Source organism: Myxine glutinosa, chromosome 3 (assembly GCF_964187855.1).
Source record: "Myxine glutinosa chromosome 3, kmMyxGlut1.1, whole genome shotgun sequence".
Taxonomy (NCBI): domain Eukaryota; kingdom Metazoa; phylum Chordata; class Myxini; order Myxiniformes; family Myxinidae; genus Myxine; species Myxine glutinosa.
In genome coordinates, this window is record NC_136263.1 from 139545234 (window position 1) to 139570608 (window position 25375).

Sequence of the window (25375 nt, forward strand, 5' to 3'; positions counted from 1 at the left end):
AACATGTATCACACAAGCAAATCAAACAGACAAACAAAGTATATTAAAAGGGGAGCGGTAGACAAGATGGGGAGAGAAGGGGAAGCACACAAACGCAACATTTGAGAGCAGGGACATCGGGAGATGTGTGGGAGGGAGAGGGCTTGGGGGGGAGGGGGGTGGGGGGGGGGGTTGGAGAAGTATAAAACACAAAGACACCAAGGACTTCCAGGAAAGAAGTAGGTATTCTAAAAAAGTGGATTTTGGGTGAAATTAGTGAGTGTAGAAAAGATCAAGGTTTTGGATGGGGGAAGATAAGAGATGGTGGTGAACAGCTGTTTTAAAGACATGGAGGGAGGAGTGGGATTGAAGAGAGTGAGGGAGTTTGTTCCAGAGGTGGGGAAAAAGAGGAATGAAGGAGTGAAGGTGAGCAGAGAGTCTTGATTTTGGCAGTTTAACCATAAGAGGGTTGCAGGCAGATCTTGTGCGACCTGTAGGAAAATTTGGGGGACAGAGCCTAGAGAGAGCTGGGGGAGCAAGGCCGGAGAGGAGTCGGGAGAAGACGGAAAGACCACCAACCTGCCTGCGGTGAGTAAGTGAAAGGCCCTCGGAGATAGCTTCATCGCGGGAGATTCCAATGATTCTGAACGCTTTGGTTTCAACAGTGTGAAGACGAGCTCGGTGTGAGGCAGGGGCACCAGCCCAAAGGGGAGAGCAGTTTTCCATTGAGCTGCGGATGAAAGCCTTGTACAGTCACGTGAAAAAGTAAGTACACCCCATGTAAAGTTTTGACTTTTTCAACATGTTTCAACATACAGCTATTTGATCTTCATTTAAAAAATATTGATAGATTAAGGTGATATAATATCACAAATATCATGAAACATTTGCATTTTGTAGTCCATTGTATAATTTAAATAAACATAAATGCAAATTTCGCATGTGGAAAAAGTAAGTACACCCTTGGCTCTAATAGGTGGTATTACCCCCTTTGGCAGAAACAACCTCAAGGAGGCGTTTCTTAGAACTGTCTACCAGTCTCTGACATCGACTGGGAGAAATTTTTGCCCACTCCTCCATGCAGAATTCTTTCAGCTTTGTGGTGTTTGAGGAGTTTCTTGCATGCACAGCTCGTTACAAATCCCCCCCACAACATCTCGATGGGATTTAGATCTGGGCTTTGACTTGGCCATTCCAGAACCCTCCATTTCTTTCTTTTCAGCCATTCCTTGGTGGATTTACTGGTATGTTTAGGGTCATTGTCATGTTGCAAGGTCCACCTTCGGTTGAGCTTCAACTTTCTGACAGATGGCATCACATTATCCTCAAGCACCCTCTGGGACAATGACGAATTCATAGTGGATTCTATGATGGTGAGCTGCCCAGGCCCTGATGCAGCAAAGCTGCCCCAAACCATAATATTTCCACCACCATGCTTTACAGTTGGTATCAGGTTCTTGTGGTCAAATGCTGTCTTTGGTTTTCGCCAAACATGTCTTCTGGTACTGTGGCCAAATAGCCCTACCTTTGACTCATCTGTCCAGAGCACATTGTTCCAGAAGTGCTGGTCTTTGCCTAGGTGTTCATTGGCAAACTTTAGTCTTGCTCTGATGTTCTTTCTGGACAGCAAAGGTTTCCTCCTGGCACACCTCCCATGTAGATCAAATTTGTGCAGCCTCTTTCTAATGGTGGACTTGTGCACTTTGACATCAACAGTGGCAAGAGCTACCTGTAGGTCCCGTGATGACATTCTGGGGTTCTTCGAGACTCCTTTCGGCATCTTGCGGTCTGCTCTCGGGCTGAACTTGCTGGGGCGGCCTGGCCTGAACAAGTTGGCAGTTGTTTGGAATCTTCTCCACTTGTAGATGATCGTCCGGACAGTCGAATGATTGATTTCAAATTGTTTGGAGATCTTTTTAAATCCCTTCTCAGACTCATCGGCATCTATAACCTTCTTTCTGAAGGCCTCAGAGAGGTGTTTTGATCTCGGCATGGTGACGCCGCATATTTCAACAACAAGGAGCAAACCAAACGAAATGTCTGAGGTTTAAATAAGACAGGTTCCTCCAAGATCCTCTCTAACGATGTTCTAATCATTTGCACCTGAGCTGGTGCACCTGATTCTAATTTTAGGTACTTGAAGGAGTGATAAATGTGGGAGTGTACTTACTTTTTCCGCATGTGAAATTTGCATTTATATTTATTAAAATTATACAATGGAATACAAAATGTAAATGTTTCATGATATTTGTTATATTATATCACCTTTATCTATTAATATTGTTGAAATGAAGATCAAATAGCTGTATGTTGAAATATGTTGAAAAAGTCAAAACTTTACATGGGGTGTACTTACTTTTTCACGTGGCTGTATGTGGTGAGAAGCTCAGGTGTGCCAAGGAAGGACTTCGCACGACGGAGGATGCCCAGTCGGCGACTGGCTTTGGAGGCCAGATTTGAAATGTGGTTTTCCCAGGAAAGATCATCGCAGATAGTGAGACCCAAAAGCTTGAGTGACAGAACTTCTTGGAGAGGATTATTCAGAAAGTGGATGCGAGGGTTGTCCAGTCGGTCTTTTCGGAGAGACATAGTGAGAGTGCAAGATTTGTCAGGATTGAAAGACATGTTCCACTTGTTTGCCCAGTCTGTGATTTTGTCCAGGTCTGCAGAGAGTGAGGAGGCTGCAGACTGCCGATCTGAGGGATGAGGAATGGAGCGGCAGAGAGTGGAGTCATCAGCAAAGAGATAGAGAGGATTTTCAAGAGAGTCAGAGAGATCATTGATGAAGACCAGAAAAAGCACAGGGCCCAGAACACTGCCTTGGGGGAACTCCAGCCTGAGCAGGAAGAGGAGATGAGAGAAACGCATTCAGGGCCACATGTTGACTACGACTAGAGAGGAGGTCCGCCAGCCATGCGTGGAGATTTCTATGGATACCAAAGGAGGAGAGTTTGGTGAGCAGAGCGGGGTGCCAGACCGTATCGAAGGCACATGAGATGTCAAGGGAGACAGCTCTAATTTCCTATTTGGCATTGAGGACCTCCATCCATTGTTGAGACAGCAGAAGCAGCATGTCCAGAGTAGAGTGACAGAGTAGAGTCGTAGTGTTGGACCTTCTGTCAATATCATAACATCAGAAAAACAAATAAATATATTTGTGTATTCAAATGGGGAAAGCCGACATATTTGTTTATAAAGATATATTTGAGGAGGGTTGTCCAATCTCAATTTCCAATTACAAAATGCTGATTAAATCACTTATGATTTCCCGTTTTATTGATGGTTTTGATAAACTCGTACACCGGTTCCCTGCGGGAGCGGAAGGAAAAGTCATTCCTCTCTGGGGTTAAATAGATTACAGTAGATCTCGCGTTGGGCCTCAAGAGCATCGGGGGTGTGTTTATTTTTTTTTTGTCGAGAGCTCACCAAGTGGTTTTAATATTTAAGCAAGCACTCCATTCAAAACCATTAAGGAACAGCTGGCTTAGAAAGCACTAGCTGGCTGCTTAGTAAATAAACACACCCCGGGTTGTCTCCCTTTCAGCTTAGTGCTAAACAGCAGTTGCGACTGTTTGAAAGGTAATCAAACCGCTCCATACCTCATTGCAAGCAATCATTGATGTGTGGATCGCACATCCTTTACCTGTAAAATAAGTGGAAGTTTGGAGTTCACCCAAGGTGGATGGAGGTTATGTTTTCACCCCTGTCTGTCTGTTCATTTGTCTGTGAACAAAATATCTAAAAAGGTTGTGGATGTATTTGGGCGAAATTTGGCGAAGAGGTGGCGCATGTGACATGAAGGATATGATAAGATTTTGGTGAAGATATGGATTCGGATCCAGCTACGAGAATGTTTTTAAGTCATTCTTCCCCATTGAGTGACAGAGCTAAAACCGACATATAGCACGATATCTCAAAAAGCTATGGATGGATTTGGACGAAACTTGGTGGACCGGTTGGGTGGTGCGACAAGGACGAAAAAAAATGAATGAATGATCGTTTTAAGGCCATTTTCCCCGCCTGAGCGGGGGTTAGCCTTGCGGGCCCCATGACAATCATGGTTCCCTGTTTGAGGCAATGTTTTTATGGCCGGATGCCCTTCCTGACGCCAACCCTTGGTCACGCTCTTACGATGCGCAGGGATACGGTGTACCTCTTCTAAATCGGGGTACACACCGTGATTTCATCCCAGCAAGCTGGTACTCAATTTGCCGACCTCGGAAGGATGACAGGCTGAGTCAACCCCCCTGGCGTTAATTCAGTGATCGACCGGGATTCTAACCCAGGATCCTAGGATCCCAAGCCGGCACCCTAACCGCTAAGCCAACACCAGGCCAACACAAAGCCAACACGAGGAATCGATTCGACAAGGACGAATCGATTCAATTTTGGCAAAGATCTGAATGTGGATTCGGATACGATAATTATTTAATTATTTATTTTAAATAATCCGACAGTCTCCGACACACCATCAACAGCTCTCCACACCTCCTCCTCTTCCTCATCTTACCCTACCCCTCCCCTCCCCTGTATCTTATGCTCCCCCTTCATCTTACTTAACGGTATAGACCTCAAACATCTGGGGCCTTCACTCAAACCTGACTGATCTCTCCATACAGGTTGCTTCTGACAAACCAGAATAAATCTGCTTAACAGAAACTTTCCTCCTTCAAGATGTCTCTGATTCTTTGATATCTCTCCCTTGTTACTCCCTCTTCCGGTATGATAGACCTGAGCCTCGGCCTGGTGGTGGGGTTGCTATCTTCATCAAAAACTCTCTTCCTCACTCTCCCTGCACTGCCCTCTCTCCACCCACCCCCAGGAGTACCTCTGGCTACGGCTTCACCTGCGCTCCCACCTTTTGTTCATATGTATTATGTACCGTCCACCAAACAGTGATGACTCCATTTACATCTCTCTGTCTGATAACATGGACCAACTTCTATCTCCCCATCCCAACTCTCTCTTCCTCATATGTGTTGATTTCAATTGTCACCATGCCAGTTGGCTGGGTGTGGGTACCTCTCTCACCAGCCATGGCACCTCAGCAAAGGACTTCTGCGACTCACTGGGACTGACACAATCTGTCAATTTCCTGACCAGGATCTCAGTCAACGGAGCATTTTCTCTTCTAGACTTGGTTTTGACAAACTTCCATGCAAATGCCTCCTGTTCTTCTTCTGCTCCAATCGGTTCATCTGATCATATCCTTGTTAAAGTGGAACTCTCTCTGGCCATTCTCAGAGCCTCCTCAGCATCAACGAGTCTGGCATTTCACTCAGGACGACCGGCACGGCCTTCAAGCAGCCGTCAATCACCTGGACTGGTCTCCCATCTCAACTGCTTCTGACATCAACTCACCCTGGGAATTCTTGATTTGAGGCATTTCACTCAGGCCGACTAGCACGGTCTTCAAGCAGCCATCAAACATCTTGACTGGTCTCCCATCTCAACTGCTTCTGACATCAACCCATCCTGGGAATTCTTCCAAAGTAAATTGCTCTCTCTCTCATGCACAGATTTATCCCATCTCGTCTGCAGTTGTCATACCCTTCCTCCCATCCATGGTACACTGAATCGTGTGGTGAGGCAGTTGCCCTGAAACAACTTGCCTTTGCCTCATGGAAGGCAAATCCAAATGAAGGAAACCTCAGTTCCTTCCACAAAGCTGGGAAGAAGTGTGTGTCTACCCTCAGGAGAGCCAGGAAACAATATCCCTCTACTCTCAAACGTTTCTCCCTCCTCCAAATCTTGGTGGCATCTGGTCAAATCCGTTTCTGGTATTTGTTCCTCCTCCATAACACTCCCTTACCTCATACGGCTACTCAACTGACACCGCACATTAAAAAGCTGAATGCCTCAACTCTGTGTTTGCCTCAAAATCTTGTGTCCCAAACCCATCGCTCTCTTTACCCGCCTTACCCTGTCGAACCGAGCTGCTCCTGGACTCTGTGTCCTTCTCTCCCAACAAGGTGGAGAAGTTTGTGTCAAACCTCGACTCTGATTCTGCAACTGGAACAGTCGGTATCAGCGCACAGGTCCTAAAATCCTGCTCTGCCGCTCCATCTCACCGTCTCTCTGTTCTCTTCACCCTCTCTTTTGCTCAAGGTCACCTGCCATCTGCTTGGAAAACAGCCAACATTACCGCTTTACACAAAAAAGGTGCAAAAACAGATCCTAGCAACTACAGACCAATCAGCCTGCTCCCAATCATCAGCAAGGTCATGGAATCCATCATCAGTTTTGATATCAAATCCTTCCTCTTCTCCAATGGCTTGATCTTGGATCATCAATTTGGATTCAGGACAGGTCACTTTACTCTGGACATGCTGCTTCTGCTGTCTCAACAATGGATGGAGGTCCTCAACGCCAAACAATAAATCAGAGCCGTCTCCCTTAACATATCGCGTGCCTTCAATACGGTCTGGCATCCCGCCATGCTCACCAAACTCTCCTCCTATGAATTTCATGGAAACCTCCACACATGACTTGCCAACTTCCTCTCTGGTCACAGTCAACGTGTCGTCCTGAATGGAATTCTCTCATCTCCACTTTCGCTTCAGGCTGGGGTTCCTCAATGCAGTGTTCTGGGCCCTGTGCTTTTTCTGGTCTTCATTAATGATCTCACCGACGCTCTGGAAAATCCCCGCTATCTTTTTGCTGATGACTCCACTCTCTGCCGCTCCATATCTCAACCGTCATAGAGGCAGGCAGGCTGCAGCCTCTTCAATCACTGCAGAACTGGACAATATCACAAACTGGTCAAACAAGTGGAACATGTCTTTCAATCCTGACATATCTCACACTCTCATTTTGTCTCTCCATAAAGACCATCTGCACAACCCTCCCATCTACTTTCTGAGCAATTCTCTTGAAGAAGTTCTGTCACTCAAGCTTTTGGGTCTCACTATCTGCCATGATCTGTCCGTGGAAAAACACATTTCCAAGCTGGCCTCCAAAGCAAGTCACAGTCTGGGCATCCTCCGTCGTGCGAAGTCCTTACTGGGCACTTCTGAGCTCCTCACCACATACAAACCTTTCATCCGCAGCTCAATGGAATACTGCTCTCCCCTCTGGGCTGGTGCTCCTGCCTCACACCTAACTCGGCTTCACGCTGTAGAAACCAAAGCTTTCAGAATCATTGGTATCTCCCACGATGAAGCTGATTCTAAGGGCCTTTCACTCTCTCACCGCAGACAGGTGGTCTTTGGTGGTCTTTCTGTCTTCTACCGACTCCTCTCCGGCCTTGCTCCCCCTGCTCTGTCTGTGCTCTGTCCCTCCAATTTTCCTGCAGGACGCACAAGATCTGCCAGCAACCCTCTTCTGGTGAAACTGCCAAAATCAAGACCGTCTGCTCACCTTCACTCTTTTATTCCTCTTTTCTCCCGCCTCTGGAACAAACTCCCACACTCTCTTCAAACCCACTCCTCCCTCCAGGTCTTCAAAACAGCTGTTCACCACCATCTCTTATCTTCCCCCATCCAAAACCTTGATCTTTTCTATCCCCGTTAAAACACCCCAAATCCACCTCTTTCAATCTCCAACTTCTTTCCTGAAATTCCTCGTAGTGTTCATTTGATTCATACCATGTACCCCTCCATCCTCCCCCATTCACAGATCGACCGACGTCCTTGTTCTCTACTGTTGTTGTGCTTGTGTGCTTCCCTCTCTCTCACCCTCTTGTCTCCCGATCCCTTCATTGTATGTTTTATATGTCCGTTTATGTTGTTTGTGTTTAATGTGTTAGCTCTTACACAAGCCTCAATCTTGTATACAAAAAAAAAAAAAAAAAAAAAAGATTTTTCACCATTGAGAGATCGAGCAAAATTCGATACATAACATAATATTTAAAATCGTTGTGGATGAGTTATGACTAAACTTGGTCGACGAGTTGGTTAGGTGACAAGAACAAGAGGATTAGATTTTGGTTCAGGTCTGAATCTAGACCCGGCCTATCAGTGGATACAAAACATACTGTTCAGCCTGGCGGAGGTATGCGCTCTACCGAGTCCCTTTCTAGTTTTACAGGTAATGGATGGGCATTTGGACAACCATCGATTAAAGAACCTCAGGGTTTATGACACCGTCTTCATGTACTGTTAGTTGGCCTTCACCTGCAAGTCAAGTCTCGATGATGGCTGCAATTCCCACCTTGTACCTTGATAATTCACTTGCTACAAGGGCAGTTGTGTGCATTGGACTGTCACCGTCTCACGAGTCGAGCAATCTTCAATACGTGCGCACACATTCGCTAACAAAACGATTCATAAAAAATAAAACTGAAACAGCATCTGTCAACACCATAGCATCAGGGAACAAATAAATATATTTGTTCATTCATGTCAGGAAACCTGACATTTCTTTGGAAAGATAGCACAACTTGAATTATATGGGCTCATAATCTGAATGCACTGTATATGTATGTATATACTATATGTATGTAACAGCCCAGTGTGGACAATATTTAAAGCATAGTCTGTCGAAAATGAAATCGATCCTGTGGGTCAGACAGTGAACAATCTGCAAAACATTTTCAGTCTTCACAAACACTTTCAAGCTTAGTGCAAGTTGTTGTCAACCGTCATCATCTATATTTCCCATCAATCATTGCATTTCTTAACTTAACTACTTTGCATCGTTTTAAGATGACAACATTGTCATTAAAACTGATAGTATCCACACTGCAGGTTCATTGTCCTACTCAGATGCTCACCCTGAGGAAGGCCATTAGGTCTTTCAAAGCAGGCATGTGGAGATGCTCGAGCTGAATCTTCAATGACCTTACGGTTGGGATAATGTTCTCCACGTAGTTTCGTTTTTGTACCTTCAACAGTCATGGCACATATGTTCATATCTCTCAGTGACAGTGCTGTCCACATCATGTACAAGGATACAGCTCAATATCTCAACATTATGAGTATTTCCCTATTATTTATTTATATATGTATATGGGTTACACAGAGTGGGTCTCACACTCTCACTCACACACACACACGGGAGTGGGTCACACACTAAACACGCACTCACACGGGGGAGTGGGTCACACACGTGGAGGGGGGGTTAGGGGAGGAGGGGAAGTCACCCATGGGGCTCCCACGGGCATGGACATGTGTGACATTTGGACATATTGAGTTGGATGCTGCACCTGCACAATCAATTTCACAAAATGGTTACTGGCAATTTATCAGACCACAAATAATGGGTCACACACACAAACACATCCACACATGTCCGTACACACACACACACACACACACACACACACACACACACACACACACACACACACACACACACACACACACACACACACACACACACACACTCCCCCCCCCCCCCCCCAGCCCCCCCACCGCCCAACATGCATATACATGTTTAAAGTGTACTTACACATAATAAAATAAAAATGAAGAAATATCTCTCGGTAATGTCCTGAAACTCGGTGAAATTCGATGACATTCGCTCGGGGAATTGACACGGTTTCTCGGTGAAAATTTTCCTTTGGGCGGTGTATAATCGCTCCGAACGAAATATCTATCAGCAATCTTCTGTCTGTTAATTTATTTATTTTACAAATGTGAATTACACGTCCATGCACACGTGAAATGGAGTTTGTATTTTCACATGTGGAATGAACACGTGAACCTTTACTTCCGGATAATAATGTTGAATGAAAGAAGTACGAAGAAAAATATATGTCGGCATCATTGTTAACGTTTTTGTGACGACTGTCATCAAACGGAAAAAGTAATATATCTTAGCGGAAAAGAAAAATCGAATTTTTCATATATGTCGACATTTTGAGCTATTTGGGCGGTGGTGTATAACACATCGTCCCTCGTCGATTCCGGTTGTCATTAAAGATTTCAAATAAACCTATTTAAAGTGTATGTGCGCATAACTAATAATAATAAAAACAAGCGTTACACCGAGGTCCCTGTCGGTGAAGTGATGCGAGTTGACAAAGTCGAAGATGCAAGGCGGCCATCTTGGATTTTGACGTAGCGACCCAATTTTCAATAGCGTTCTTCCTTATGCCTAGATACACCCACACACCAGATTAGAAGTTGGTACTTCGCTTATTTTTCAAGATATTCCGCTCACAAGGTTCAGATATATACATGGTGGCGGCCATCGTGGATTTTGACGTGGCGACCCAATTTTCAATAGCGTTCTTCCTTATGCCTAGATACACCCACACACCAGATTAGAAGTTAGTAGTTCGTTTATTTTTCAAGATATTTCGCTCACAAGGTTCAGACATATACATGGTGGCGGCCATCTTGGATTTTGACGTGGCAACCCAATTTTCAATAGCGTTCTTCCTTATGCCGAGAGACACCCACACACCAGATTAGAAGTTGGTACTTCACTTATTTTTCAAGATATTCCGCTCACAAGGTTCAGACATATATATGGCGGGGACCATCTTGGATTTTGACGTGGGTTGCACCCACACACCAAATTAGAATTCGGTCCTTCGCTTACGCACGCACGGACGCACACACAGACGGAGGGGAAAATCATAGTCCCCCTTTTGCTCCGCGGGACAAAAAAACAAAGAAATATCTCTCGGTAATTTCCTGAAACATATTTTACTTCAGGATAATAATGATGAATGAAAACAGAACGAAGAAATATATGTCGGCATCATTGTTAATGTTTTTGTGACGACTGTCATCAAACGGAAAAGTAATATATCTTAACGGAAAAGGAAAAGCGAATTTTTCATATATGTCGACATTTTGCCATCTGTGTCATGTTGGGCGGTGTATGATACACCGTGCCGCGATTTTTAATATCTCTCGGCATTTTCCGTGTGCATTAATTTTTTTAATTATTGCTGAAACCGAGTCTAAAACCATCGATAAAAATGAAATAAGATGGTGAATTCGAGATAAAATTGTGAGGGTGAGTCAATGAATGGGCTTTATTTTACAGGCCTTCGAAAATGCATTTCGTTCTATCAACGGAAACTTTCATTGGATTTTCTTCTCGTTTTTTTTTTTTCAACCGAGTCTAAAACTATGTTGGCGACTGTGAAAAATGAAATGATATATCGAATTAGAGTCGAAATAAAACTGTGAGAGAGCAAGACACCGCGGGCCTAACAAAAGGGCCTCAAAGCTATGCGAGTTAATAAAATAGTGGATATTTGTTTATGAAGACTCTCCCAGAATGGGTGGAGCTACTCTCTAAACGGAGTAAGCCACACCCCCGGACAGACAGACAGAATCACCTACGGCTATTATAATATAGATATATACATACGTATACATACATACACATATACACATAAACATACATACATACATACATACATACATACACAGAAACACTACCGGTCAAAAGTTTTAGAACACCTCAATTTTTCCAGTTTCTATTGAAATTTACGCAGTTTAATGTCTCAATGTACTCTGAAATTAAGCGTAGAACAAATAAACAATTGGAGATAAAAAAGGAAATCATAGAATCATTTTGTTTAACAAAATTTAATTTAAATTTTTGACTCAGCAAAGTAGCCAGCCACCTTTTGCAGATATAACCGCCGAACACACTCGTGGCATTCTTTCGACAATGGAAATCAAATATTGTTCGGGAAGTTCTTCTCAACACTGTTGCAGAAGTTCCCACAAATGTGTTGCACTTGTAGGTTGCTTTGCTTTCACCCTCTGTCCAGTTCATCCCAAACCAGCTCGATGGGGTTTAAGTCTGGAGACTGTGCTGGCCATTCCATGATTTGAAGCCTACCGTCTTGTTCTTTTCCTCGAAGGTAGTTTTGACATAGCCTGGAGGTGTATTTAGGGTCATTATCTTGCTGTAGGATGAACCCCTGACCAACTAGGCATATACCAGAGGGTATTGCATGGCGCTGCAAAATGCTGTGGTAGCCCTTTTGGTTCAGGGTGCCAGTCACTCTGTGCAAGTCGCTGACTCTGGATCCAGCAAAAGAGCCCCAGACCATCACTCTTCCTCCTCCATGTTTGACAGTTGGTGTCACACACTGAGGAGCCATCCTTTCGCCTTCTCAACGGCGTACAAAAACCCTGCGTGATGAACCAAAGAGTGCAAGTTTTGATTCATCGGTCCATAAGACCTTCTTCCAGTCTTCAGTAGTCCACTGGCGGTGCTTCATGGCCCAGGCAAGCCTCTTTTTCTTATTTTGACATCTCAGCAATGTTTTTCTTACTGCCACTCGACCTGTCAAACCTGCAGCTCAAAGTCTTCTCTTCAAAGTTGAAACTGAGACTTGCTTACTTCGACCAGTGTCAAGCTGTGCTTGAAGCTGTTGTCCTCTGAGCCGCCTATCACGCAAGCTGTTGACTCTCAGAAACTTGTCTTCTGATTCTGTTGTGGCTTTGCGTCTGCCAGACCTCTTCCTGTCAGGGTTTCCTCCAGTTTCCAAGTGCCTTTTGATGGTACAGGAAACTGTACTCACGGACACCTTGGCTTTCTTTGCAATTTCTCTGAAGGAAAGACCTACACTTTCAAGGGTTATAATGGTATATATATGGTATATATACGTTTGTACCATTTCAGGTTATTCACTGGACTTGAATTGCTTAAATTTCAATAAAAACTGTTAAAATTGAGGTGTTCTAAAACTTTTGACCGGTAGTGTACATACACATACACAAGTTGTGGATGTCAACCGCAGGCAGATAAATGGTCTTTCTGTCATCATTCAGGTGTATGCTGCAGGGGAAAGGTGTATGCTGCATGTGTGAGAAGTGTTATGATTTATGGGAGCTAGACATGGGTAATGAACGTAGAGCAGCAACGAAGGCTGGAAAGGGTGGAAATGCGAATGGTTCGATGGATGTGCGGAGTATCGTTGAGAGAGAGGAAGACAAATGATGAATTGCGAAAGATGATGGGAATATTGCCTGTGATTGATGCTGTGAAGAGGAACAGGTTGAGATGGTTTGGTCATGTGTTGAGGAAGGATGAAAGTGACTGGTTGAGAAGAGTGATGGAAATTAATGTAGAAGGAAGTAGAGGACGGGGAAGACCGAGAAAGACTTGGCTAAAGATGGTGGAAGAAGAAATGCGGGCAAGGGGGTTAACAAGGAGAGATGCAGAAAATAGGGCAAAATGGAGAAGATTGTCATGGGGACCGCAAGGCTAACCCCCACTCTAGCAGGGAAAATGGCCTTAAAATGCATGTTGTTGTGTGTATTGTTGTGTCATCATTCAGAAAGTATTCAGACCCCTTCACTTTTTTCACATTTTGTTATGTTGCAGCCTTATGCTGAAATTGTTTAAATACATTTTTTCCCTCATCAATATACATTCAATATCCCATAATGACAAAGAGAAAACAGGCTTTTAAAATGTTTTGCAAATTTATTAAAAAGAAAAAACTGAAATATCACATTTACATAAGTATTCAGACCCTTTGCTGTGACACTTGAAATTCAGCTCAGGTGCCTCCCATTTCTCTTGATCATTTTTGAGATGTTTCTACACCTTGATTGGAGTCCACCTGTGGTAAATTCAATTGATTGGACATGATTTGGAAAGGCACACCCCTGTCTATATAAGGTCTCACAGCTGACAATGCATATCAGAGAATGCACAGATCACATGAATGCACAGAATGCACAGATCACATATCACACAATGCACAGAATCTTGTTTCTCACAGTCTGAGAGTCCTTAAGGTGCTTTTTTTGCAAACTCCAAGCGGGCTTTCATGTGTCTTTCACTGAGGAGAGGCTTCCGTCTGGCCATTTTGCCATAAATCCTAGATTGGTGGAGTGTTGCAGTGATGGTTGTCCTTCTGGAAGTTTCTCCCATCTTCACACAGGATCTCTGGAGCTCTGCCAGAGTGACCATCGGGTTCTTGGTCACCTCTCTTCCCAAGGCCCTTCTGCCCCGATTGCTCAGTTTGGCCGGGCGGCCAGCTCTAGGAAGAGTCCTTGTTGTTCCAAACTTCTTCCATTTAAGAGTTATGGAGGCCACTGCTCTTGGGAACCTTCAATGCAGCAGAATTTTTCTTGTAGGCTTCCCCAGATCTGTGCCTCGACACAATCCTGTCTCTGAGCTCTGCAGGCAGTTCCTTCGAACTCATGGCTTGGTTTTTGCTCTGATATGCAGTGTCAGCTGTGAGACATTACAGTTAAGTGAAAAAGTAAGTACACCCCACGTAAAGTTTTGACTTTTTCAGCCTATTTCAACATGCAGCTCTTTGATCTTCATTTCAACAATATTGATAGATAAAGGTGATATAATATAACAAATATGATGAAACATTTACATTTTGTAGTCCATTGTATAATTTAAATAAATATAAAGGCAAATTTCGAATGTGGAAAAAGTAAGTACACCCCTACATTTATCACTACTTCAAATACCTAAAATTAGAATCAGGTGCACCAGCTCAGGTGCAAATGATGAGAACATCGTTAGAGAGGATCTTGGTGGAACCTGTCTTATTTAAACCTCAGACATTTAGTTTGGTTTGCTCTTTGTTGTTGAAGTGTGTGGCGTCACCATGCCAAGATCAAAAGAGCTCTCTGAGGCCTTCAGAAAGAAGGGTAAAGATGCCTACGAGTCTGGGAAGGGATTTAAAAAGATCTCCAAACAATTTGAAATCAATCATTCGACTGTCCAGAAGATCATCTACAAGTGGAGAAGATTCCAAACAACTGCCAACTTGTTCAGCCCAGGCCGCCCCAGCAAGTTCAGCCCGAGAGCAGACCGCAAGATGCTGAAAGAAGTCTCTAAGAACCCCAGAATGTCATCAGGGGACCTACAGGTAGCTCTTGCCAATGTTGATGTCAAAGTGCACGAGTCTACCATTAGAAAGAGGCTGTACAAATTTGATCTACATGGGAGGTGTGCTAGGCGGAAAGCTTTGCTATCCAGAAAGAACATCAGGGCAAGACTAAAGTTTGCCAATGAACACCAAGGCAAAGACCAGCACTTCTGGAACAATGTGCTCTGGACAGATGAGTCAACGGTAGAGCTATTTGGCCACAGTACCAGAAGACATGTTTGGCGAAAACCAAAGACAGCATTTGACCACAAGAACCTGACACCAACTGTAAAGCATGGTGGTGGAAATATTATGGTTTGGGGCAACTTTGCTGCATCAGGGCCTGGGCAGCTCACCATCATAGAATCCACTATGAATTCTTCATTGTCCCAGAGGGTGCTTCAGGATAATGTGAGGCCATCTGTCAGAAAGTTGAAGCTCAACCGAAGGTGGACCTTGCAACATGACAATGACCCTAAACATACCAGTAAATCCACCAAGGAATGGCTGAAAAGAAAGAAATGGAGGGTTCTGGAATGGCCAAGTCAAAGCCCGGATCTAAATCCCATCGAGGTGTTGTGGAGGGATTTGAAACGAGCTGTGCATGCAAGAAACCCCTCAAACATCGCACAGCTGAAAGAATTCTGCATTGAGGAGTGGGAAAAAATTTCTCCCAGTCGGTCAGAGACTGGTCGACAGTTATAAGAAACGCCTACTTGAGGTTGCTTCTGCCAAAGGGAGCAATACCACCTATTAGAGCCAAGGGTGTACTTACATTTTCCACATGCGAAATTTGCATTTATGTTTATTTAAATTATACAATGGACTACAAAATGTAAATGTTTCATGATATTTGTTATATTATATCACCTTTATCCATCAATATTGTTGAAATGAAGATCAAATAGCTGTATGTTGAATTATGTTGAAAAAGTGAAAACTTTACATGGGGTGCACTTACTTTTTCATGTGACTGTATATAGACAGGTGTGTGCCTTTCCTAATCATGTCCAATCAATTGAATTTACCACAGGTGAACTCCGAACAAAGTGCAGAAACATCTCAAAGATGATCAAGAGAAATGGGAGGCACCTGAGCTAAATCATTTCAAGTGTCATAGCAAAGGGTATGAATACTTATGTAAATGTGATATTTCAGTATTTTCTTTTTAATAAATTTGCAAAACTTTTTAAAATCCTGTTTTCTCTTTGTCATTATGGGGTATTGAGTGTAGATTGATGAGGGAAAAAATGAATATAAACGATTTCAGCATGATGCTATAACATAACAAAATGTGAAAAAAGTGAAAGGGTCTGAATACTTTCTGAATGCACTGTATTCATCCAGATATACAGTAGAACATACATATATACATAGATATATACATACATATATACATATATATACATATATATACAGACTTGGCATTTAATATGGAATATTTTTTTTGTGGGGGTGAACTTACTTTTCAGGATGACTTAGAACCAAAAGTTCATTGGAATTATGTTGAAATTATTCTAGATTTTGTTAATGTGACCTTTAAAAGAAACAAAAACCACATTTGACATTTTGAAGCAAATAAATTGATCCTTGAAAGTGATGTAAACTGATATCGAACTCAATTCACGGACAGTACTGTGTTAAACTTCTGTGCGTTTTCCAGAAGTATCTCTTTATTTTGCACATTAGCCAAAAAATTTTTTTAACAAAAACAAAAGTTAAATTACGACTGGGATTATGGACAGTAAAATTACAGTTCAGTACTTCGTGTAACCCCCACGAGCATTCAGGAGAGCACGTACACGTCGAGGCATGCTGTTCACGAGATTTGCCAAGGTTTGGACAGGAATTGCTTGCCATGCAGTGTCAATAGCCTGCTGCAATTCACGCACAGAGGCAGGCTGCTGGTCCAAGTTGTCGATTTGACGCGTTAATTCTGCCCACAAGTTCTCGATCGGATTCATATCCAGGGACATGGCAGGCCACTCCATATGCTCTACACCACGGTCGGCAAGAAAGTGTTGGATCATGCGAGCACGATGAGGCCGTGCATTGTCATCTTGGAAGACAAAGTTTCCTCGAAAGGCTGCACAAACAAATGGAAGCAATGTTTCTTCCAGAATGGCCCTGTGCTTGAACTGGTTCAGGTTTCCATTCAGAACAACCAGGTCAGTTTTTCCCCCTGCATGAAAAGCAGCCCAAACGGTCACCCCACCACCTCCAGCTTGGACTCGTGGCACTATACAATCTTCGTTGTAGGCTTCATGCACTTGTCTGCGCACTCGGATGCGGCCATATTGACGATAGACCAGAAATCTAGACTTGTCACTGAAGATCACGTGATTCCAGTGTCCTGGCTGCCATTGACGGTGCTCTCTGGCCCACTGCAATCGGTGCTGGCGGTGTTGTCTGGTCAGACGTGGCTTTCTCAGGGGACGCCTGGCACGATAACCTGCTTGAACCAGTCGTTGGTTGACTAGCCTTCTGGATACAGGCACATTTGTCAGTTGCTGCCACTCAGCCCTAAGCCGATTAGCTGACTTGGTACGGCCATTGCGGACTAACCGGTGCAGCTGGCGATCATCCCTCCTTATGGTTCTGTGGGGACGTCCTGACCTCGGTATTGGAGTAGGGACACCCCTCTGAGCATTTCGTTTCAGGATCTTTGACACCTGACCTTGAGTGATGCCATACTGCCGAGCAATAGCACACTGTTTCATGCCGGAATTTCGTAAAGCCACCACTAAATGACAAACAGCATTGTCGAGTTGACAGACCATCTCCAGGGGAAGCGGCAATAACTTTTGTAGACGTGCAGCAGTTGTTTTCCACTAATACAGAACGCAACAACCCTTATATACCCGATTGTGAAGCCAATCGTCAAATGTACCTGTCCGTACATTTTGTCACGCCACCTGTGATATAATCCTGTTATTGACTTCTTGCTGCGACAAACAATCAGTGACATGGTTCTTTTAACAAAGAAATCACCGAAGCGTAAAAGAAACTCACCAGATTGATATACCGAGTTCAGAAAGTAAACCCAAGTCAAGAAAAAAAAAACATTCCATATTAAATGCCAAGTCTGGAGTTCCCCAAGGCAGTGTGCTGGGCCCTGTGCTTTTTCTGGTCTTTATCAATGATCTCTCCGACTCTCTGGAAAATCCTCTCTATCTCTTTGCTGATGACTCCACTCTCTGCCGCTCCATTCCTCTTCCCTCAGATCGGCAGTCTGCAGCCTCACTCTCTGAAGACCTGGACAAAATCACAGACTGGTCAAACAAGTGGAACATGTCTTTCAATCCTGACAAATCTCACACTCTTACTATGTCTCTCCGAAAAGATCGACTGGACAACCCTCCCATCTACTTTCTCAACAATCCTCTCCAAGAAGTTCTGTCGCTCAAGCTTTTGGGTCTCACTATCTGCCATGATCTTTCTTGGGAAAACCACATTTCCAAGCTGGCCTCCAAAGCCAGTCGCCGACTGGGCATCCTCCGTCATGCGAAGTCCTTCCTAGGCACACCTGAGCTCCTCACCACATACAAGGCTTTCATCCGCAGCTCAATGGAATACTGTTCTCCCCTATGGGCTGGTGCTCCTGCCTCACACCTGGCTCGGCTTCACGCTGTTGAATCCAAAGCTTTCAGAATCATTGGAATCTCCTGCGATGAAGCTATCTCTGAGGGCCTTTCACTCACTCACCGCAGGCAGGTAAGGTGGTCTTTCTGTCTTCTACCGACTCCTCTCTGGCCTTGCTCCCCCAGCTCTCTCTGTGCTCTGTCCCCCAAATATTCCTACAGGTCGCACAAGATCTGCCAGCCACCCTCTGATGGTTAAACTGCCGAAATCTCGGCTCTCTGCTCACCTTCACTCTTTCATTCCTCTTTTCTCCCGCCTCTGGAACAAACTCCCACACTCACTTCAATCACAATCCTCCCTCCAGGTCTTTAAAACAGCTGTTCACCACCATCTCTTATCTTCCCCCATCCAAAACCTTGATCTTTTCTACCCCCACTAATTCACCCCAGATCCACCTTGTTTGAAATTCCAACTTCTTTCCTGGAAGTCCTGGCAGTGTCCATGTTTTATACCTCTCCCACCCCCCCCCCCCCCCTTCCCATGCCTCCCCCGCAAAGCCCTCTCCCTCCCACAGTTCTCTTGATGTCTCCATGTCTCTCGGTCCCTGTTCTCAAATGTTGTGTTTGTGTCCTTCCCCCTCTCTCCCCATCTTGTCTACCGCTCCCGATGTTATTTGTTTTTATGTGTCTGTTTGTCTTTTTGTGTGATTAATGTCCGCTCCTTCATGAGCCTCGATCTTGTATACAAAAAAAAAAAGAATAAAAAAAAGAAAGTCTGTATATCCAAGTTTTTCACCTGTGAAATGAGCTTTTTCTGTGCGACCTGCATCACAGCATGTGCCATCGCCAGCTCTCCCTCTTCTGGAATTTCCTCTTCAACACCACGTCCATGCATTGTACTAAGCTTGATCTCACGACTGCCAAGGATTAGAAATATATCGGAGAGCATCTGACCTGCCTCTGCATCCAGGGGAATTGGGCCATCCACAAACGCACCTGATGAACGGCAGCAGTAAATAGGTTAAAGAAAGAAAAGAAGTGGGAAAACGAGGGGCAAAACGTTAGGTGGAAAGAAGGCGAGGGGGTAAAAGAGGAAGGTTGAAAGACAACAAAAGCGGGAGCATGAAGGGGGGGAGGGTATCGAGGAAGGGATATAGATGAGACTTGGAATAAAATCTTGCTGAATACAGGGTAAAAGACAAAAACTCACCAAGCGTGCCATTACACAGTCTGGTGGTGAGCTTGAAGCGCTGCTCATCGGTGAGGTGGTTCAGCAGAAAGCGGTAGATGGTCATCCGTGTTTCCTTATGTTTTTCACCTTTGAACGTAAATAATTTGAGCTCCCTGCAATTCAGTAGACAGAGAAAATGTATTAAATGTTTCTTTCCATTTTTAATTTAAAAGAGTTATTTTCTACAAATAATAATGAATGCCAGAAAATGCAATCAGTGGAGCTGCGACCTTCTCATTCCCATGTGCTGGTCAAGTTTTCTCATTTGCATCTCTCAAACAGTTATTCCTCTTCCTGCGTGCTTAGACATTTTGTCATTTACGAAAAATCACATTCTCACCTCTTTGGTGTTCTTTGCAGTGGTCAACTTTTTCCTTTTTCACTGCACCAAGAGTGAGTTTGTATGGCGAGTAATACATGCTCCCTCTGGCAGGAATCAGTGGTTAAACCACTTTCACAATTCAACGTGTACAGGCAAAAATCTCAAGTCATCTCCCTACCATCACGGGGGATTTATTTCAGGCCCATGACCTGACTCTAGGTACCCCAAGAAAGTATCCAAAATTTTGCACAGATCAGCAAAGCCGTTTTCGATTATATAAGGTTAAACATACATATAGTACCTTCAGAAAGTATTCACACCCCTTGACGTTTATCACATTTTGTTGTGTTTCAGCCTGAATTTAAAATGGATTAAATTGACATTGTTTTGTCCCTGATCTACAAATAATACCCCACAATATCAAAGTGGATATTTTAAAGCAAGTTTTACAAACAATTAAACATAGGGGCAATACCCCTGGTGCTCACCTGGTAGAATAAACAGTATACTACACTGACTAAATGTATTTTAAACCAATTTCAATGGTTGCTCGGAGAAGGGCAGCATGTAGAGTCATACTACTAACATATACTAACATTATCATAAGACTTTAAATAAACAAACAAAAAAATACGTATTTTGGGGGGCAACCCCCAACCCCTCCTCCAACCCCATATACCTCCTCAGACCCCAATGTTTCTAATGCCGTGAACAAACTTTGGTGCATCACGTGTGGTGAAGGTTGTGCTGAAGCTTTATCGGAATAGTGTGTGTAGTTCCAGAGGAAAAAGCAAATTCCTATTTTGGGGGGTCAAACCTGGATCCAATTTGACCCCTGGTAAGCCCCCTTAGACTGAGATTTTTTTTAATGCGGTGAACAAAATTAGGTCAAAACACAACAAATATCATGTGGCAAGTGTGGTCACCATCCCTTCAGTGGTTTCGGAGAGGTGCAAGTGTTTACGGGCGGACTGACGGACGGATGGACTGACGACGCGCCATCGCTTAAGATCCAAGGAGCTTTGTTCCAGGTGAGCTAAAAATGAAATGCAGACACATCTAATTTATGTTAGTATTCAACCCCCTGAATAAATACTTCATAGAAGTGCCTTTGGCAGCGATTACAGTTTTGAGTCTTCTTGGGTATATCTGTATCAGCTTTGCACATCTGGATTTGGGGAGTTTCTCCCATTCTTCCTTGTAGATTTGCTCATGCTCTGTCAAGTTAGATGGGGAGTGTCGGTGATCAACAATCTTCAAGTCTTTTCACAGATTCTCAATGGGATTCAAGTCGGCTTTGGTTGGGCCACTCAAAGACTTTCACGTTCTTGTTCTCAAGCCATTCCAGTGTTGCTTTGACTATGTTTGGGGGTCATAGTCCTGTTGGAATGTGAATATTTGCTGCAGTCTTCGGGCTTTTGCACTCTGAAGCAGGTTCTCCTCAAGGATTTGCCTGAATTTTGCTCCATTCATTGTTCCCTCTATCATTACATGTCTCCCAGTCCCTGCTGCTGAAAAGCATCCCTGGAGAATGATGCTGCCACCACCATGCTTCACGGTAGGAATGGTGTTAGATGGGCGATGAGCTGTGCTCAGTTTCCGCAAGACGTAGCGCTTTGTATTCAGGCCAAAGAGTTCAATTTTCATCTCATCAGCCCACAGAATATTTTACCTCATGTTCTCGGAGTCCTTCACTTCCCTTTCAAACTCCATGCATGCCATCTCAGGAGTGGCTATTGTCTGGCCACTCTCCCATAAAGCCTAGAATTGTGAAGTGTTGCAGAGATTGTTACCCTTCCGGCAAGGTCTACCATCCCGGTCAAGGTACTCTGTAGTTGTCAGTGTAATCATTGGGTTTTTGTTCACCTCCCTCACAAAGGTCCTTTTTGCCCAGTTGCTCAGTTTAGTCAGACAGCCAGCTCTAGAAAGAGTCTGGGTAGTTCCATATTCTTTCCATTTTCTAAGGATGGAGCTCATTGTGCTCTTGGGAGCTTTCAACACTCTCGAAATTGTTTATATACCCTTCCACAGATCTACGTCTCCTTACAATTCTATCTCAGAGTTTTACGGACAGTTCCTTAGACTTCATGGTAGAGTTTTTGCTCTGACATGCAATGTCAACTTTGAGACCTTATATAAAAAGGTGTGTTTATTTCCAACTGATGTCCAATCAATGGAATTGGCTATAGGTGAACAATCAAGTTATAGAGACATCTGAAGGATGAGCAAAATAAATTAGACGCACGTGAGCTCAATTTGGAGCGTCATAGCAAAGGGGTTGAATACTTATAGACTCAAGCTATTCCAGCTTTTCATTTTTAATTATTTTGTAAATAAAATTCGAAAAAAAATCCACTTTGACATTATGGGTTATTTTGTGTAGATCAGTGACAAAAAAAACAACTCAATTTGATCCATTTTATATTCAGGCTGTAACATAAAATGTGAAAAGAGTCGAGGGGTTTCAAGGTGTGAATACTTTCTGATGGCATTGTACAAACAGAGGATTTGCCGAAATTTAGTTTGACAAGTCAATACCCGCTCCCTCAAGGCAATATTGAACGTGTACAGGAAAAAATCTCAAATAATCTCCTAGGGATGGGCGAGGGATTTAAAATCTCAATGATCTATCCTTGGGTACCCCAACATGAATACAAAATTTGGTGGAGGTCAGCCATGCCATTTTGGATAGAACAGACATAGACATTGCCTTATTTTATAATGTATTGCATAATGTCCTCTACAAAGAACATTTAAAATATGCAGGTACACCCTAGGTTAACCCAATCATTACTCAAAACAGGTAAGCAAAATAGCAGCTAGGCATGTGAATCAATTTACAATAAATCTATCACAGAGCATGGCAATGTGGTTACTCACAGAAAACATGATCAACTGCAGAAGATATGGCTCGATGGTCAAATTATTTGCAGTCATGACTACAAGTACAAATTTGTCTATTTTTTTTTTTTCAGAGAACTGTAGAAAATATAGAGCATCACACCTTGGGGTTGCCAAACATTTCATAAAATTTTAACATTAAAAATACCACCTTCCACATAACATTTTACACATATAAGTAAATACATTATATTACATATATACAGTCACGTGAAAAAGTAAGTACACCCCATGTAAAGTTTTGAGTTTTTCAACATATTTCAACATACAGTTATTTGATCTTCATTTCAACAATATTGATAGATAAAGGTGATATAATATAACAAATATCATGAAACATTTACATTTTGTAGTCCATTGTATAATTTAAATAAACATAAATGCAAATTTAGCATGTGGAAAAAGTAAGCACACCCCGACATTTATCACTACTTCAAATACCTAAAATTTGAATCAGGTGCACCAGCTCAGGTGCAAATGATTAGAACATCCTTAGAGAGGATCTTGGAGGAACCTGTCTTATTTAAACCTCAGACATTTCGTTTGGTTTGCTCTTTGTTGTTGAAGTGTGCGGCATCCCCATGCCTAGATCAAAAGAGCTCTCTAAGGCCTTCAGAAAGAAGGTTATAGATGCCTACGAGTCTGGGAAGGGATTTAAAAAGATCTCCAAACAATTTGAAATCAATCATTCGACTGTCCGGAAGATCATCTACAAGTGGAGAAGATTCCAAACAACTGCCAACTTGTTCAGCCCAGGCCGCCCCAGCAAGTTGAGCCCGAGAGCAGACCGCAAGATGCTGAAAGAAGTCTCTAAGAACCCCAGAATGTCATCACGGGACCTACAGGTAGCTCTTGCCACTGTTGATGTCAAAGTGCACGAGTCTACCATTAGAAAGAGGCTGCACAAATTTAATCTACATGGGAGGTGTGCCAAGAGGAAACCTTTGCTGTCCAGAAAGAACATCAGGGCAAGAATAAAGTTTGCCAATGAAACCTCGGCAAAGACCGGCACTTCTGGAACAATGTGTTCTGGGCAGATGAGTCAAAGGTAGAGCTATTTGGCCACAGTACCAGAAAACATGTTGGGCGAAAACCAAAGACAGCATTTGACCACAAGAACCTGATACCAACTGGAAAGCATGGTGGTGGAAATATTATGGTTTGGGGCAGCTTTGCTGCATCAGGGCCTGGGCAGCTCACCATCATAGAATCCACGATGAATTCTTCATTGTACCAGAGGGTGCTTGAAGATAATGTGAGGCCATCTGTCGAAAAGTTGAAGCTCAACCGAAGGTGGACCTTGCAACATGACAATGACCCTAAACATTCCAGTAAATCCACCAAGGAATGGCTGAAAAGAAAGAAATGGAGGGTTCTGGAATGGCCAAGTCAAAGCCCGGATCTAAATCCCATTGAGATGTTGTGGGGGGATTTGAAACGAGTTGTGCATGCAAGAAACCCCTCAAACATCTCACAGCTGAAAGAATTCTGCATGGAGGAGTGAGCAAAAATTTCTCCCAGTCGATGTCAGAGACTGGTAGACAGTTATAAGAAACGCCTACTTGAGGTTGTTCTGCCAAAGGGGGCAATACCACCTATTAGAGCCAAGGGTGTACTTACATTTTCCACATGCGAAATTTGTATTTATGTTTATTTAAATTATACAATGGCCTACAAAATGTAAATGTTTCATATTTGTTATATTATATCACCTCTATCTATAAATATTGTTGAAATGAAGATCAAATAGCTGTTTGTTGAAATATGTTGAAAAAGTCAAAACTTTACATGGGGTGTACTTATTTTTTCACATGACTGTATATATGTATATATATATATATGTATATATATCTATACATCTATAATCTATATATCTATATGTATATATATATTTTGCATTATATATTACAGGGGGATAGAGGGGGGGGGGGGGTGGTAGAGGAATATCTAGAGCCAGGTAAATCTGAATAGGTAGGTACTCGGCTGTCGTGATAGGGAATCTACCTGTAATAAGTTCTATGTGTAGCCCGGATGTCGGTATGAGGTGTATCTGTGTCCCCCCACGAGGGGGCGGGGCATGCTACTTAGTGCAGGGATTATGGGTAAAATTCCCTCATTTGTCGTCCCCTCTGTCGCCAACCCAGTGTCCATTATGGCAACACACTCATATAGACACCTAGATAGGTCCCTTCGTGCACACATTAATTAAATCCCCTTCCTTACACAATGACTTTGGAAGAGAACAGGCAGGCAGCCAGATCGGGGCACCGCCGCATGGGGTCGCAGCCAGCCACACCACCAGCTGGCCTAGCAACGAGCATCGTGGCAAGCAATAGCCATGCCCAGGGAACGGGTGATTGGTTGAGGCGGAAGGCACGGAGATTCGGCCAATCAGGGCAGAAGGCGCAAAACGACCATTTAGAAACAGGTCGCTAGTTGGAGGAAGAGCGCTGATGACGTCGGAAGGCGGGAAAGACCGGAAAGAAGGACAGAACGGATTGGGAACGCGCCAGAACTGACGTCACAGGGCGAGTGACAAAACGTCTCACTGGCGGGCTTTTTGGCTCTCTCTGCGCTGGACACTTGGAGATCGCTCTTCG

General features: G+C 43.5%; 1 protein-coding gene across 3 annotated transcripts in view; it reads right to left on the minus strand.

The window, feature by feature from the left end:
- NCAPD3 (non-SMC condensin II complex subunit D3) overlaps positions 1-25375 on the minus strand; it is a 181100-nt gene that overhangs the window by 50599 nt on the left and 105126 nt on the right. For all 3 annotated transcript variants that reach the window (XM_068110014.2, XM_068110012.2, XM_068110015.2), the window contains 3 exons: positions 19532-19665; positions 19118-19317; positions 8693-8803 (listed from right to left, as the gene is read on the minus strand). In XM_068110014.2, coding sequence (XP_067966115.2) covers positions 8693-8803; positions 19118-19317; positions 19532-19665 — 445 coding nt within the window. The remainder of the gene's footprint in view (positions 1-8692; positions 8804-19117; positions 19318-19531; positions 19666-25375) is intronic.